The 12,893-nt window shown below is 48.0% G+C and overlaps 1 protein-coding gene across 3 annotated transcripts in view; it reads right to left on the reverse strand.

The window, feature by feature from the left end:
* The window catches only part of DLGAP1 (DLG associated protein 1), a 325,501-nt gene that overhangs the window by 13,187 nt on the left and 299,421 nt on the right, over nucleotides 1-12,893 (reverse strand). For all 3 annotated transcript variants that reach the window (XM_032602889.1, XM_032602891.1, XM_032602890.1), the window contains exon 7: nucleotides 11,912-12,333. In XM_032602889.1, the coding sequence (XP_032458780.1) occupies nucleotides 11,912-12,333 (422 nt within the window). The remainder of the gene's footprint in view (nucleotides 1-11,911; nucleotides 12,334-12,893) is intronic.

Raw genomic sequence — 12,893 nt, forward strand, 5'->3', positions numbered from 1 at the left:
AGTATGAAGTGCCTTCCCTGCGGCCCTGGTCCAGCTGTGCCCTTTTCCCTCAACACTTACTGAGAACTGGTTCTGAATCTACTCAACTGAAGGCCTCTGAGCATGCTTTCTTTCCTTTATCCACACTTTCTAGCCACGGCCAGTGGAGAGAAGGGGGGCAGCTGTAACCAGTCAGTGGGGGAATTTGCAGAAGTCCGGCAAGTCTGATCCTTGTCCTACGTCAGGGCAGGAGGGCAAAGCACGTCTACCGAAAATGACTGTCGCACAGAGAAATCTCAGTCACGAAAAGAATGCAGGAACCAGGGGTCACTTGAAAGAGATGGCGGGTGTAAGGTTCAGGTTTTGTTTTTTCTTTGAAAGACTACGCATCGTAATGAGAAGCAGAGAAAGACAAAATAGTCTTTTATGAAAACTGCGATTTAAAATTTCCTCGCTACATTCGATCAGAAACCGAGACATCTAGAAAAGAGCACACCTCCTCCTTCCCACTGACCCCCACATGGTACCATTTTTATTTGGGGAAAAAGGAAATGGTATAAAAGGCACAGGAGTGAAGGGAATGAACAGTTTCTCTCAAGTGTTCAGTGGTAGCCGAGTAAAACAAAGGCCGTCTCCTCTGGGGACGTGTCTGACTTTTCGCTGAGTCAAAACCCTTATTTTATATCCATAGGCCTAGCTCCCTATCTCTGCCATCACGATCTGTGTGGCTGAATCTGTTTGTCAATCACAAGACTTTCAGGATCCAGGGACTCCTGGCCATGAAACAAAAGCAGAATCATCCCCTTCCCCAGTGGATTTGGATAAAAACTGGGAATAAAATCTGGTCCGGCTCCAATCGGAGACACTGGATGAGACCGAGCTGGGTCTATAAGGAACCGCGTGGGAGATGGCGCACATATTTATACTGTATCAAAGTCACCAGCATCTTACCATGTCAAGCTGAAAACATCCCGACTATCTAGACAGTTGGATGTGTTTTATTGGGAAAATGATTTTTTTCTTTGTTTCTACATTTCTGCATGAGTAGCTTGGTTCAGGAATAAATATGTGTGACGCTTTGTTTGAAAAAAATGTCCTTACGCATAACGAACGTACGCACTTAATATTCAAGAAGGGTTAGGCCTCTAGAGCTGACAAGCCAGGGGCACTGGTTGCTTTGACTGCTTCCGGTTCTTACGGACTGTGCCGGCTTTGACTGCTTCCGGTTCTTACGGACTGTGCCGGCTATGACTGCTTCCGGTTCTTACAGACTATGCCGGCTATGACTGCTTCCGGTTCTTACAGACTGTGCCGGCTCCACCATCAGCATTTATATCTTCAACCTGGACACTACCCATCAATACAGAGGAGTCCGCCTGGCTGTCCCACCAGTGGTGAAGCTTCTGCAGTGGACAGGCTGGTGGGACACGTCCCAGGCCCTGCCGCCTACACCTAATTCACCTGGTCTGCTTCCTTTCCTAACTTCCTCTCTGTGTGACATACCGGAAAGAGAATAGGCACTGGAGTCAGAAATACCACTTATCAGCTGCGGAGCTTGGGAGAATTTATTGTACTCTCAGACTCTGTTTTCTTTTGTCTGTCAAGCGATCATAATGCTGTCTTCATAGGATTGCTGATTATTTAATGAAATCATATATGAAAATTGTTAGGATGTAGCAGGAATGATAACTCCTATATCCTATCGACATTCTTTAGCTCTTGGTCATTCACCTGGGAAACTAAAAGGTGACATGATCCCAAACAGGGAATTATTTATCCTGCTAATCTTCACGCTCTGTCGTCTCTCCCCAACAGTGTGAGCTGACTGAAGGTCCTCTTTTTTTGGTGGCTTTCATGCAGGCCGACTTAGACAAGCGTCAGTGCGTGGGTGAATCATGCCTTTGGTCTGTGTGCATAAGGAATCCACAACAATTCTTCAGGGCCCCAGACTTTCGTGCCTATCTGTAGAGTCTGGCATAGCTCCCCACCTAACAGAGCTAGAACAGTGGCCAACTGGCTGCTGGATGACAGAGACACACGGAGAAGACAGGACCTTAACCAAGGCTGGACGCCTAGACCATCCTGCTGGAGCCTGTGCAGAAAACAGACTCGCTGCAAAATCAAGGGTCAGACCCTCCCCGGGAGCCACAGATGCTCCAGCAAAACAAGGTCCATCTTCAGGTGCAGAGTAGGCCAGACACATCTGGCCTGCAGGGCGCTGGGCCCACCCGATGCTCTGTGAGCTGTGTTTTGCCGTGTGGTTTAGAGCCATTCAGACCCATGGGCTCCAAACTCAGCCCATCTCTTGCAGCTGTTTATTAGTCCTTCAAGATGGTCTTGGTCACCTCCCTCCCTGACCCTCCTTTTCTGACTCTTATTCACTCACAACTAGACCCCTGCTACCTCATCTTCAACCATAACTTTGCCTCCTGTGAGATGAAGTAAACAGGGGGATCAGGCATGACCACTCTCAGTGTTCTGCCCTCTCCTGACACTTGCCCCCCACGCAGTTCCCCTAAAGCTCTAATGAGTGATGGGCGAACAGTGACGTGGCCGGCATCAGAGACGTCAGGTGCCTGGAGTTACTGCCATTGCTTCTTAATGGAGTCAGCCGGCGACTGATAACTGCCCCCGTCCTAAAGAGCTCTCTACGCCCACCCTTCCCGTCTATCTGTGTCCTTGGACCACTCCCTCCTGGCTGCTCGGAGAACCTACTCCCTCTCTGCCACCTCTGCCCTTCTCTGCAGCCCTACTTGAGAGGGCTGCCAGCATTATCAAGTCGCTCCCATTCTAAGGGGAAAATCCTCCCCCATCTCGTGATCCCCTCTAGCTAAAATGAAATTCCTCTTCTCCCCTGTTATAGGCTGAATTGTGTCCTCCCCAGATTCATCTGTTGAAGTCCTAACATCCAAGTCCTCCAGCCGTGACTGTATTTGGACCAGGGCCTTTACATCGGTAATTAAGTTAAAGCGAGGTCATTAGAGCGAGTCCTCACCCAACATAACTGGTGTTCTTATAAGACGATGGGATCAGGATGTAGATACACACAGAGGGAAGACCAAGCCAAGGGGAGAGGCCTAGGGACAAACGGGCACCTTGAGCTCAGCCTTCTAGCCCACGAAGCTGTGAGAAAAGAAATTTCTGTTGCTGAGGCCACGGGTGGTACTTTGTTATGGCAGCCGGAGCATACCAATACATTCCCTTAAATGCTGGATTCTCCAAAGGGCAGACTCCTTTGCTCTCTCTACATCCTCAGCTCCCAGGGTCCCCCCTCCCTGCGGTCTGGCTCTCCCCTCCCCTCCCCCCTCCTGGACCTCTGCGTTTAGCACAAAGGAATCTCAGCCCCCTGGGCACCCACAGAGCTCTCCGGCCCTGACCTCTGCTTCCCTCCACCTCGAGAATGTTGAACACAAAACTCGGTCCTGAGCCCCCTTCCCTTAGTCCCCTCAAGTGACCCCATCCATGCTCCTGGGTTCAGCTATTCTGTAAAATAGGTTTATTTTGCTCAAATTTGTAACTCTGGTGTATACCAACCCTTCGTGCAGTACGTCTGAGCAACCCCTCGACACCTCTTGTCTCCCCACATCCACATTCCTCTCAGGAGTCCCTGGTTGCTTATGATTAGGGCTACAAGGCTCCATCACCCCCTCCACAGCATGAATATTCTCCCTCCATTGCCAGTTTGGAGGTTTGGTCCTATTAACTGGAGGGTCTTCTTATCTCATATATTTCTCACGCTTAAAACTTTTCCATGCTCCCCTGTCATCCCTGGGATAAGCGGGAAACTCCCTTCAATGGCCCACCTGTCCAGCCTCACCTCTGCCCACTCTCTCAGTGCCCTGGGCCCCCAGTTTCCCAAATCCAAAACCTGGTCTCTCCGCAGTGCCTTTGCTCAAGCTAAACACTGAGCTGGGGTGCCTCCTGCCTTGGCTCCCACACCGGCCCCGCCCCACACTGGCCCCACCCCCTGTGCACAGGTGTGCATCCTCCAGAAAGACCTATCCCCTTTCACCTCTCCCTCGCTTTGCTCCTCAAATTTCCGTGCACAGCTCTGTCTCTGCCCTCTCCGCATTCTTTCCAGCACCATCTATTTATATGTCTGACTTTACAAGCAGGCATGGCATAGGCTGTGCCGATGTAACTCCCAGTTATCCTGTTGGAAGAAGTTTTGAAGTGAACTGACTCATCAATAAGCTCTATGTTAACCAGAAAAATTAATTAAGGGCAAGATTCCAGGCCTAAGATTCTACTTCTTTAAGGTTTTACCGTGCCTAGCACCACTTTTTCCTTACAGTCTTGACTGATTCATTGGCTAAGATAGTCTTGGTGGGGCTATTCTTCCTCTTGGTTTTCTATTTATAATACTAGGTGTGCTGACTCAGGCTGGAAGAACCAAGCCATTTGGGAAAAGTTGAACGAGTTTGTGGGTGAATTAAACCTCCCTATCCTCAACTTTTGACTTTTTACTCACCTGGCCTCCCCGCCCGCCGGGGGAATGTTGTAGACTTTAGGAGTGAGGAGGAAAAAGGAATTTTTAAAAAAGTGGACCCACCCACTTACTCCAAAGTCATGTGGATTTGTCAGACCAAATCCGTGTGATTTCAAGTCGGGATTATCCAAGTGGAGACATTTTAATTCACGAGTTTGTCCTCGTGGAAAAGAATTTCTCCAACCAACTGCCCAGCTGCTTCTCAAACACATTTGTGATCCAGAGCTGTTGTCAATAAAAAGGTCTCCACAGAAAACATGGATCTGTTTCACTCCTGGCTGACAAGGGCTGCTCTGAATGTAACAAGAGCACTTTTTTTTTCCCTTAAAGGAGCCAAAACTTAAATGAACAAAGAATGACGACTTTATGAATTTATTAAAAGCTAATGAATAAAGAATAGAATTCTCAAGTAGAAATTATCCCATGGACTAAAACCAGAGCTTCCACGGGGCTAAACCATGGGGGAAATAGTATTTTGTTTGTAAAGAGCAAGTTTTCAAAAATTCAGCTGATGTTTTTTCCCCAGTCCATACTCCAGGAGTCTCACTCATAAAAGATGGTTACGCTTCGATCCATATCTCCATTTACATCAGCCATGAGATAGTAACAGCATCTACATCACATAGATAAATACAGTTTTTGAGCCTTTGAAAGCTGAATGAGATGAAATGATTTAACATTTCCCTTGGGAATATGGAAGGATTAAGTACTGCATTTGAAGGCCATTGCAATGATCTTTCACAGAAATTGGTTACTGTTAGACAAAGTGATCGGGGACCGTGCTCCACGAGTCAGGCCCTCTCTCTGCAATCTCTGCCTCTCTACAATGTACAAGTGTCTGGAATAAAGGGGACAGCAATGGCCCAGGGACCTGGAGAGCTGCTTCCAGGCATCCTGTCTTCCCTCTGCCCATCTTCACCTCTCCTCGCCTCCGTGCCCCTCAGCCTCAGACCACTCCCAGTGAAACACATCCACAGAAGGGATGCTCGGAAATGACCTTCCAGCACCAACACCTTTCTCCTTGTGCTCAGTGCTGTGCAAAGCAAAATGCAGCAAGCGTTCTAGAAGGTTAAACATAAGGCACATTGCACACAGTTTTCTTTTCATTCCTGTCGCTTTCTGGTCACTAATATCAGGTTGGCCAGACCTTAAAAAAAGAGAGTATGCAGTGTGTGTGCATATGTGTGTGTGTGCGTGTGTGCGTGCGTGTCTTGGGGCGTGGGGGTGGGGAGGGACCTTTTGCAGGTCATTGCAAAAGAAAGATGAAAATAAAACAGGAAGGAGCTAGGATGCACCCACCTTGCCCCACTTAGAAGCACACAAGGCTTGAGGCAACTGAGCTGAGGAAATCAGAGTGTTCCTCTGCCTGCCACCCACCCACCAGTCCTCAGGTTGCAGAGACCCTGGGCAGAGCCAGCCTGGGCATGGCACCCATCAACGGTTGCAGCGATGACTGTACACAGCTTCCCATAACTCAACCTGAAACCGGGCAAACCCCATTTCGGGTTTCGTTACCAGCCCCACGTTCGCTGCCAAGGCTCCCAGGCCTTCTGGGGGACTCAAGGCCAAGTTTCACTAACGGGGATGCTATTACAGGGCAAAATTAAAGTGGAATTAATCTGCCTCCATCCCGCACACGCTTTGGGTTTATCAGTTCGTTTCAGATAAAGCCTGAAAATTCCACATATAAGTTGCCCACAATTCAGGAGGCACTGCTAGATTTCCAAGCACAATCGACCAGTATTTCATCCTGGGGCCACTGAAACCCGAGCCCGTGTTTCGAGCCATCGGTGCTGGACCGCATTCCTGGTGGGAGCCCTGCGCTCCATCTGGGCGTTTCGTCCCAGTCAGATAATACCAGACGGATCTCTGTAACAGGCAGGCCCCGGCCAACAGCACCGAGCCATCTCCCCGAGACAGCTGTTTCACACAAGGCCCCATTGTCTGAAAGAGGCTCGGATCGGTTTACTTCGAGAGCTGCGGGAACGTTCTGTCAGCTGCCCCGGCCGCGAGGAAACCTCGCTCACTGCAGATTTCCCTTCTTCTGTTACCGAGCCAAAAACCTACCATCGACTGTTAGGGAGGAAGGTTTCACCCAAGAACTAAAGTCCTCGCGCTGCTTTTATTTTCGCAGGGAAAACAACAGACCCACACACCCAAAGAATTTATAGATGGACTTTTGGAAAGCTGGCTGGAGGGGACCGGGTGACCGCGAGTGCTTGTTTTCTCTCTGTGCTTCCTTGAGCACTTTGTCCAGTTTTGGGGAAAGCAGTGTTTTCCAGTCCTGGAAGGCCACAAACAAGATCCCTAGGAAGCAGCGGTCAGAATCAGGATGATTGCAGCATAAAATAAGTGATCACTGACTAATTCCTGAAGACTGGATGGCTTTTTTTTTTTTTCTTCAACTCTGTGATAGAGAAAGGTGATGGCAGCCACCACACGCCCCAGATCTGAACCTCAGGTTCCCATTGACCAGATGAGCTCTCTTCCTAACTTCTCCCCCGACCCCTGCCAGTGGACATGTTGTATTTTGAATTCAGGAAGATACTTAACAAAATACCTTACATTCTCATAAGCGTGATGAATAACTCTGGACGTGAAGACAGCAAGCCTGACCCATCTACCTTCAGCTGCTGCAGACTTTTTTTGGGGGGCAGTGGGGTGGATATTTCTGTGTGCGTGGTAAAATGTACGTGAGATCTACCATTTTAACCGTTTTTAAGTGGGCCGTTCAGAGGCATTAAAGCAGTCACCCAAACGTTTAAAAATATTGAAAATTTGGAATAATTCCGGGGCCCCACGAAATAAATTAAGCAGGTGTGGTTAGACTCGTTCCTTTCTTCCACCCTATCCTTACCTTTCCCTACCGAGGATGAAGACCAGCTCTCCTGGGAGGGATCTGTCACGGAGCCAACCGTCGTCATGTACCCTGAAGAGAGACCTTCCTATCTAGGACCCAAAGGACACATAAGGTGGCCTGGCCAAGAGACAGATCTGCGTTTGACCCATTTATCAAATCTATTTTTCTGAGTGTACACAGACTTCTTTTTTTTTAAGCTGGTTACTCAGACATTGGCTATGCCTGCCAAACGGGATTGGCCCCTCTTCCTTACCACTCGCCCCCCCTTATAAAAAAAGCAAAGGTTAAATGAGAGAATTAGTAAAAACAAAGGCCCTCTGCAACTCCAGGCCCACTTATCAGAACAGGACTGTGGTTGCCAAGGAAGCAGGGACAGATATGTATGCGGAGCGTTAGAGCAGCCAAGCACACACAAAGTATCATTATCTTGTCAAATGTTATTCGTGTTGTATCTATTCCATCAGGCGCTTCTGTGTTGTGTGACCTTGGAGGAGGGACTGCCAGAGAGCTGTTGTGAGGGCAAATAAAACAACACCTGTCAAAGCCTATATAGCCCACGGCCCAGGGGACTGTAAGGACAAGATGGATGCTTTCTCACTGGTTTATATTCTCCCTTCCTCCCGGCTTTCTGGTCAGATCCTCACTGATTTCCATTTGCCTCATTTGAAATTGGCGACTCTTTGACCGGGCATGTGTGTGTACCTCTGCGCTGTTTAGAATTCTGGAATGCTAGTGGGTGGAAGCTTCTGTTTTGTACCATCCAGGGCATGAAAGATAGAGAAAGCTTTCAAGTGCTTATGGGATGGAATCGCGTCCCAAGAGCTGGAAGGGACACGCGGGTTCGTCTAGCTCACGCAGCTGACCGACACACAAGTCCTTTCTAGCCTCTCTGTGGTAGGCGCTCGTGTCTCTGCCGAATCTCTCTTCAGATCAAGCAGCGCTCTCTACCTCGCAAGGGACCTCCCCTTCTAGCTTTTGGCAACAATAGCTGCGAACTACCTGTTGAATATTTTGTAACCACTTAGGAAGAAAGATTTTGCTAAGGAAAATACTTTTGTAAAACAGTATTTCCAAAATAGTCCCAGGACTCAAATACATATTCACTGATCCCCTACTCTGTGCCAAGAACCATCAGAGGGGCAGCGGATATGAAAATGAATGAGACAAGAGTAATTTCGGTCCTCAGACCTCACTTTTCAGTGGAGGAGAGAGATACATAGATTACCATCAAATAAAGTTGGAAATACCTGATAGACAAATGCGCAGGCTATTACAGAAGCACCAGGGAGGCACACCCAACTCAGCCTGAAGGGATGCATTCTGCAAAGACTTCTAGAAGGTGAGGCCCAAGCTGAGATTTGAAGGAAGAGCCATTTTTGTAGGTTAGATAGGTTTTGTAGGTTAAATAGATGTTTCTAATCTGAATCAGTTTTGTACATCTAAAAAAACATGTAGGAAAGGCATTTACCTCTGATCTTTGTGTTAGCTGTTTGATCTAAAGTTATAAAATTGTATCTAAAAAAATTAGTAAGTTGGACTTTTCACTATAGACCATTGGCTTTCAAACTATTCCAGGAATCCTGGGATTTTTTTTGGTGGCAGGGAGGGTTTCTAGGGACCTCTGTCCAGAGAGTGGTAGAGGCTGAGCAGATAGGACTCCAGGCCCTCACCAAAGAGCTTCACCGTTCTTCCTATTATATTTATTGGTGTTGTGTGTAATTTTTTTTTTAACTTAGAAAAAGGGGGCTCTGATATCGAAATATGTTTCAAACTACACAGGGAGACTCACTCCCCAGTGCAGCGGGTCTCATTGCATACTTGTCATCTAAGATTAATTTATTCAGTTGAATACTTTAAGCAAAGCACCAGAAATACTCCCACCCTAAGTTATCTTTGTCTGTTCTGCAGCCATGACCTTCACACCCCACCACCGCCCTCAGGCAGCAACCTTGTAAAACAGAGGCAGATTTGAGAAAATTTATCACTACTCTAAAGACAGCGTCCTTAAGAAGACGGCTTATTCATGGTGGGACAGCGGCACTTTCGTGTACAAAGACAGCAAATCATTATTAGAACAAATCTTGTTATAACAAAATACCTTCATATGGAAGAGGTTTATGAGTCCTATTTATAAATCACTATTGCAAATAACATGTACAGTAAAATTCTGGAACAGTGAATGAATGAGCAGTTCCTTCATGTTCAAGCTACAAATATGCTTCTCTTTCATCTCAAACACAGGATTAGAACCTGATTTTCTAACAAGGTTCTCACCTTCCAAATATATGTGCTGGTATCAAAATACATTGACTTGTTTTCATAGCTCCTTAAGTGTTAAGGAAGACTTTTCTAAATATGTATACGATGACTATCCTCACGCATCATATAAAGCTGGGTTGAGAGAAGTAGATCTAGTCTCAGATGGGAAGAAAACATCAGATTAAAAGAAAACACCAGATGAGCAGCTTCCCCAGGTCTTATTGGAAGCCAAGCAGCGAAGCTAGAACAAGTTCGAATCCATGCATTGCATGGACTGAAATCTGCAAGACAGCTTGCCCTGTTGAGCTGTGCACCCGAGGCCACTGCTCCTTAGACATGGGCATTTTTCCCAGGAAAAGCTACTAGGCTTCGGGTATACTCACGGGGAAAGGAGAATAAGAAGATGCGACTGCTAAGAATTTCTTACCGAAAACTTCCCCCGCCCACTGCTGCCGGGCTGTGCTTCACACCCCTGTCACTTGGGCACAGAGCATATTCTCCCTGTGGATCCACACCTGGGTGAGCCTGCAGTGGCACCAACGGTTGGGTCAAGTGTCAAGGAGGTTTACTTTTCCACTGCTAAGTTGTTTGCACTCATAACATGCAAGAACAAAAGGAACGTTACAGAAACCCATTGATGGATTTTCTAACCTGCTCAGAAAGGCAACAACTAAGTTAGTCAGCGGGTGGATAGGGGTCAGAAGCAAGAAAAAGCAGAGAAGAGCTGTGAGCAAGACACAGAGCGGAAATCCCACAACCTGCAAACTGTCATTTTCCAGTCTCCATTCTCACAAAAGTACTTCCTTTAAGGAAAACTCACTGCTCCCGGACACAATCAGTTTGGTTCACTTAGTAAGTCAACTGAACGTGATTTACAGAAAGCTCTCGATCTAATTGTTAAGAAATTATTATTGTTTTTGTTAGGGATGATAATGCACGATGGTTATATACGTATACATAAAGTCCTTATCAGAGATAACGTGGTGAAGTGACGGGACGCGCTGGATTTTCTTTAAGATCCTCTGGCAAAAATGATGACAAGTGGGGGAAGATGAGACCAGCCAGTAGTTGAGCTGGGTGATGGGAATATGGGGGTTCATTACAGTAAACCCTCTACTTTTGCAAGTGTTTTTAAATGTTCACAATAAAAAGTTAAATGATTTTAAAAATAGGTCTAGGGCTTCCCTGGTGGCGCAGTGGTTGAGAGTCCGCCTGCCCATGCAGGGGACACGGGTTCGTGCCCCGGTCCGGGAAGATCCCACATGCCGCGGAGCGGCTGGGCCCGTGAGCCATGGCCGCTGAGCCTACGCGTCCGGAGCCTGTGCTCCGCAACGGGAGAGGCCACAACAGTGAGAGGCCCACGTACCGCAAAAAAAAAAAAAAAAAAGGTCTAAAACCACATCACGCTAATACTCTTCCAGGTGGTTCCCACACAAAAATGAAGGCAGGCTTTGATGCCTACCACTGAATTTCTCTGATTCAAAAATATCATCGGTTGGAAGATCCACCATTCATTTAATAATCGTTTTTCGGAGGGAAATAAACACGCAACAATGAAATACACACTGATTATAAATGCTATTCCAATTTCAAAATCGTTATCAATGTGCAACCGGACTGCAGTAATCTGGCAACTTCTTTGTCAACTGTTAATAGGAATCGTTGTTAAAAGTCCAAGTCTGAAAAGAACGGTGTGCGGAGTCTCCGTTATTTATTTAACTTAACCATCCTTTATTTGATCATTTACTTTAACCCATTAAATTGGGTTAATTGCTTTAGCGGCTGAAGGTTTGCTTTCCTAAAACCTAAGGGGGAAAGTGCGGGCTAACCAGGTCCAAGGATGTCAATAAGCTTGGCGTCTACGGGCCTAGACACGACCGGCCTTGTTTTAATCCTGTATGTTAATGAAAGTAATACACCTGTAAGATTATAAATGCCCAAGGCACGCGTATCTGGGGATCTTGAAACTATTTAGAATTTCTGTTCATTCCCTGCGGGAGCATCTTGGGGAAGAGAAACCGTGTCGGAAGCATGCGTCCACCCCACGTTGGTCCAGAGGTGGAGGTCGCGGAGGCAGAGGTAGAGAAGGTGTTACGGCTGCCTGGCGTGTGTGTGTGTGTGTAGGGGGGTGGCTTGTCTTTATTGGGCACCAGGGGTGTGTGGACTCGGCCTGAACCGCCCAGCTCTTCCACACGTTCCCGTTTGGGGCGGGGACCTGCACGGCTTGCCCAGCGCTATGAAAGCATCCCCTCCCCGGCCCCGGGGACCCGGCCCCGGGGACCTGACCCCGGGGGGCGCGTGCGCAGGCGCTGCGCCGCACTTACTGTCCTCGGGCAGGTTGTTCTCGCGCTCTTCTCTCTCCATCTGCTGGCACCACCCTTCCATGCGGTCCCGCTCCGCCTGGAGAAGCTTCAGAAACCAGTGGCCGTCCCGGTGGCACACTGACCTCTGCACGGCCTCCAGGGGATCTTCGGTGATTGAGTCAATCCAGGGGTCTGGGGGCGGCAGAATGGAAGGGTCGAAATCCGCATCGAAGTCCTCGTCGGCCGCGCAGGCGTGGTAGTGGTTTCCTGAGCCCTGGATGCTGACCGTGGAGGTGCTGGCGTCCCGGGAGAACTGTCTGGCCACCGGGCCGGGGCATGAATTGTCCTCTATAGACTCCAGAGAGTTCTCCAGGTTATCGTGGAAGTCCAGGTCGGCCTGCACGGCCGTCGTCACACTGTTGGATCGAGTGAACCTGCGGAAGCTTGGAGGGATAGAGAGAGACGAGTTAGTTCAAAGATGTTTCTCAAAGCAGAATTACATTCTGTGTCTTTTCGTGGGTGTGCAAGAGGGGGTCTCATCTTCTCAGTCTGCAGAGGTAGCCCTTGACGCCGGCGCATCGATTGCCCTGGCTCTAGTGTAAAGAGCACAGAGCCCTCATCTCTGTTCAATATGGAATGTGAAAACGTATCTAGAGAAGGTTTAGAAGTGGACCGCAGGCACCGCTCTCAAAGCCAGAATGATGTCCGGGGTTCAACTTCCTCCCCAAATCGGCAGTGGCTTGAATCCTGACATTCAGTGAAGGGTAAATTTGGTGAGGGGTAGGGAAACAATTCAGTTATCTCTTAGTCTGCGTAATTTCCTTTGAAACAAGAGGAGAGAAAACAACAACAACAACCCACCTGGGCCAAAACTCTCTTGAATCCCACATAACCACATTTCCCAGGGACAGCTCTTACCTGAAAGCAAACTAAACTGTCATTAAGCTCCCCTTAACGTTAAAGCTCCTTCCCCTGGGAAGTTTTCACCTGTCTCTTGATCACA

This window comes from Phocoena sinus, chromosome 14 (genome assembly GCF_008692025.1).
Source record: "Phocoena sinus isolate mPhoSin1 chromosome 14, mPhoSin1.pri, whole genome shotgun sequence".
NCBI lineage: Eukaryota > Metazoa > Chordata > Mammalia > Artiodactyla > Phocoenidae > Phocoena > Phocoena sinus.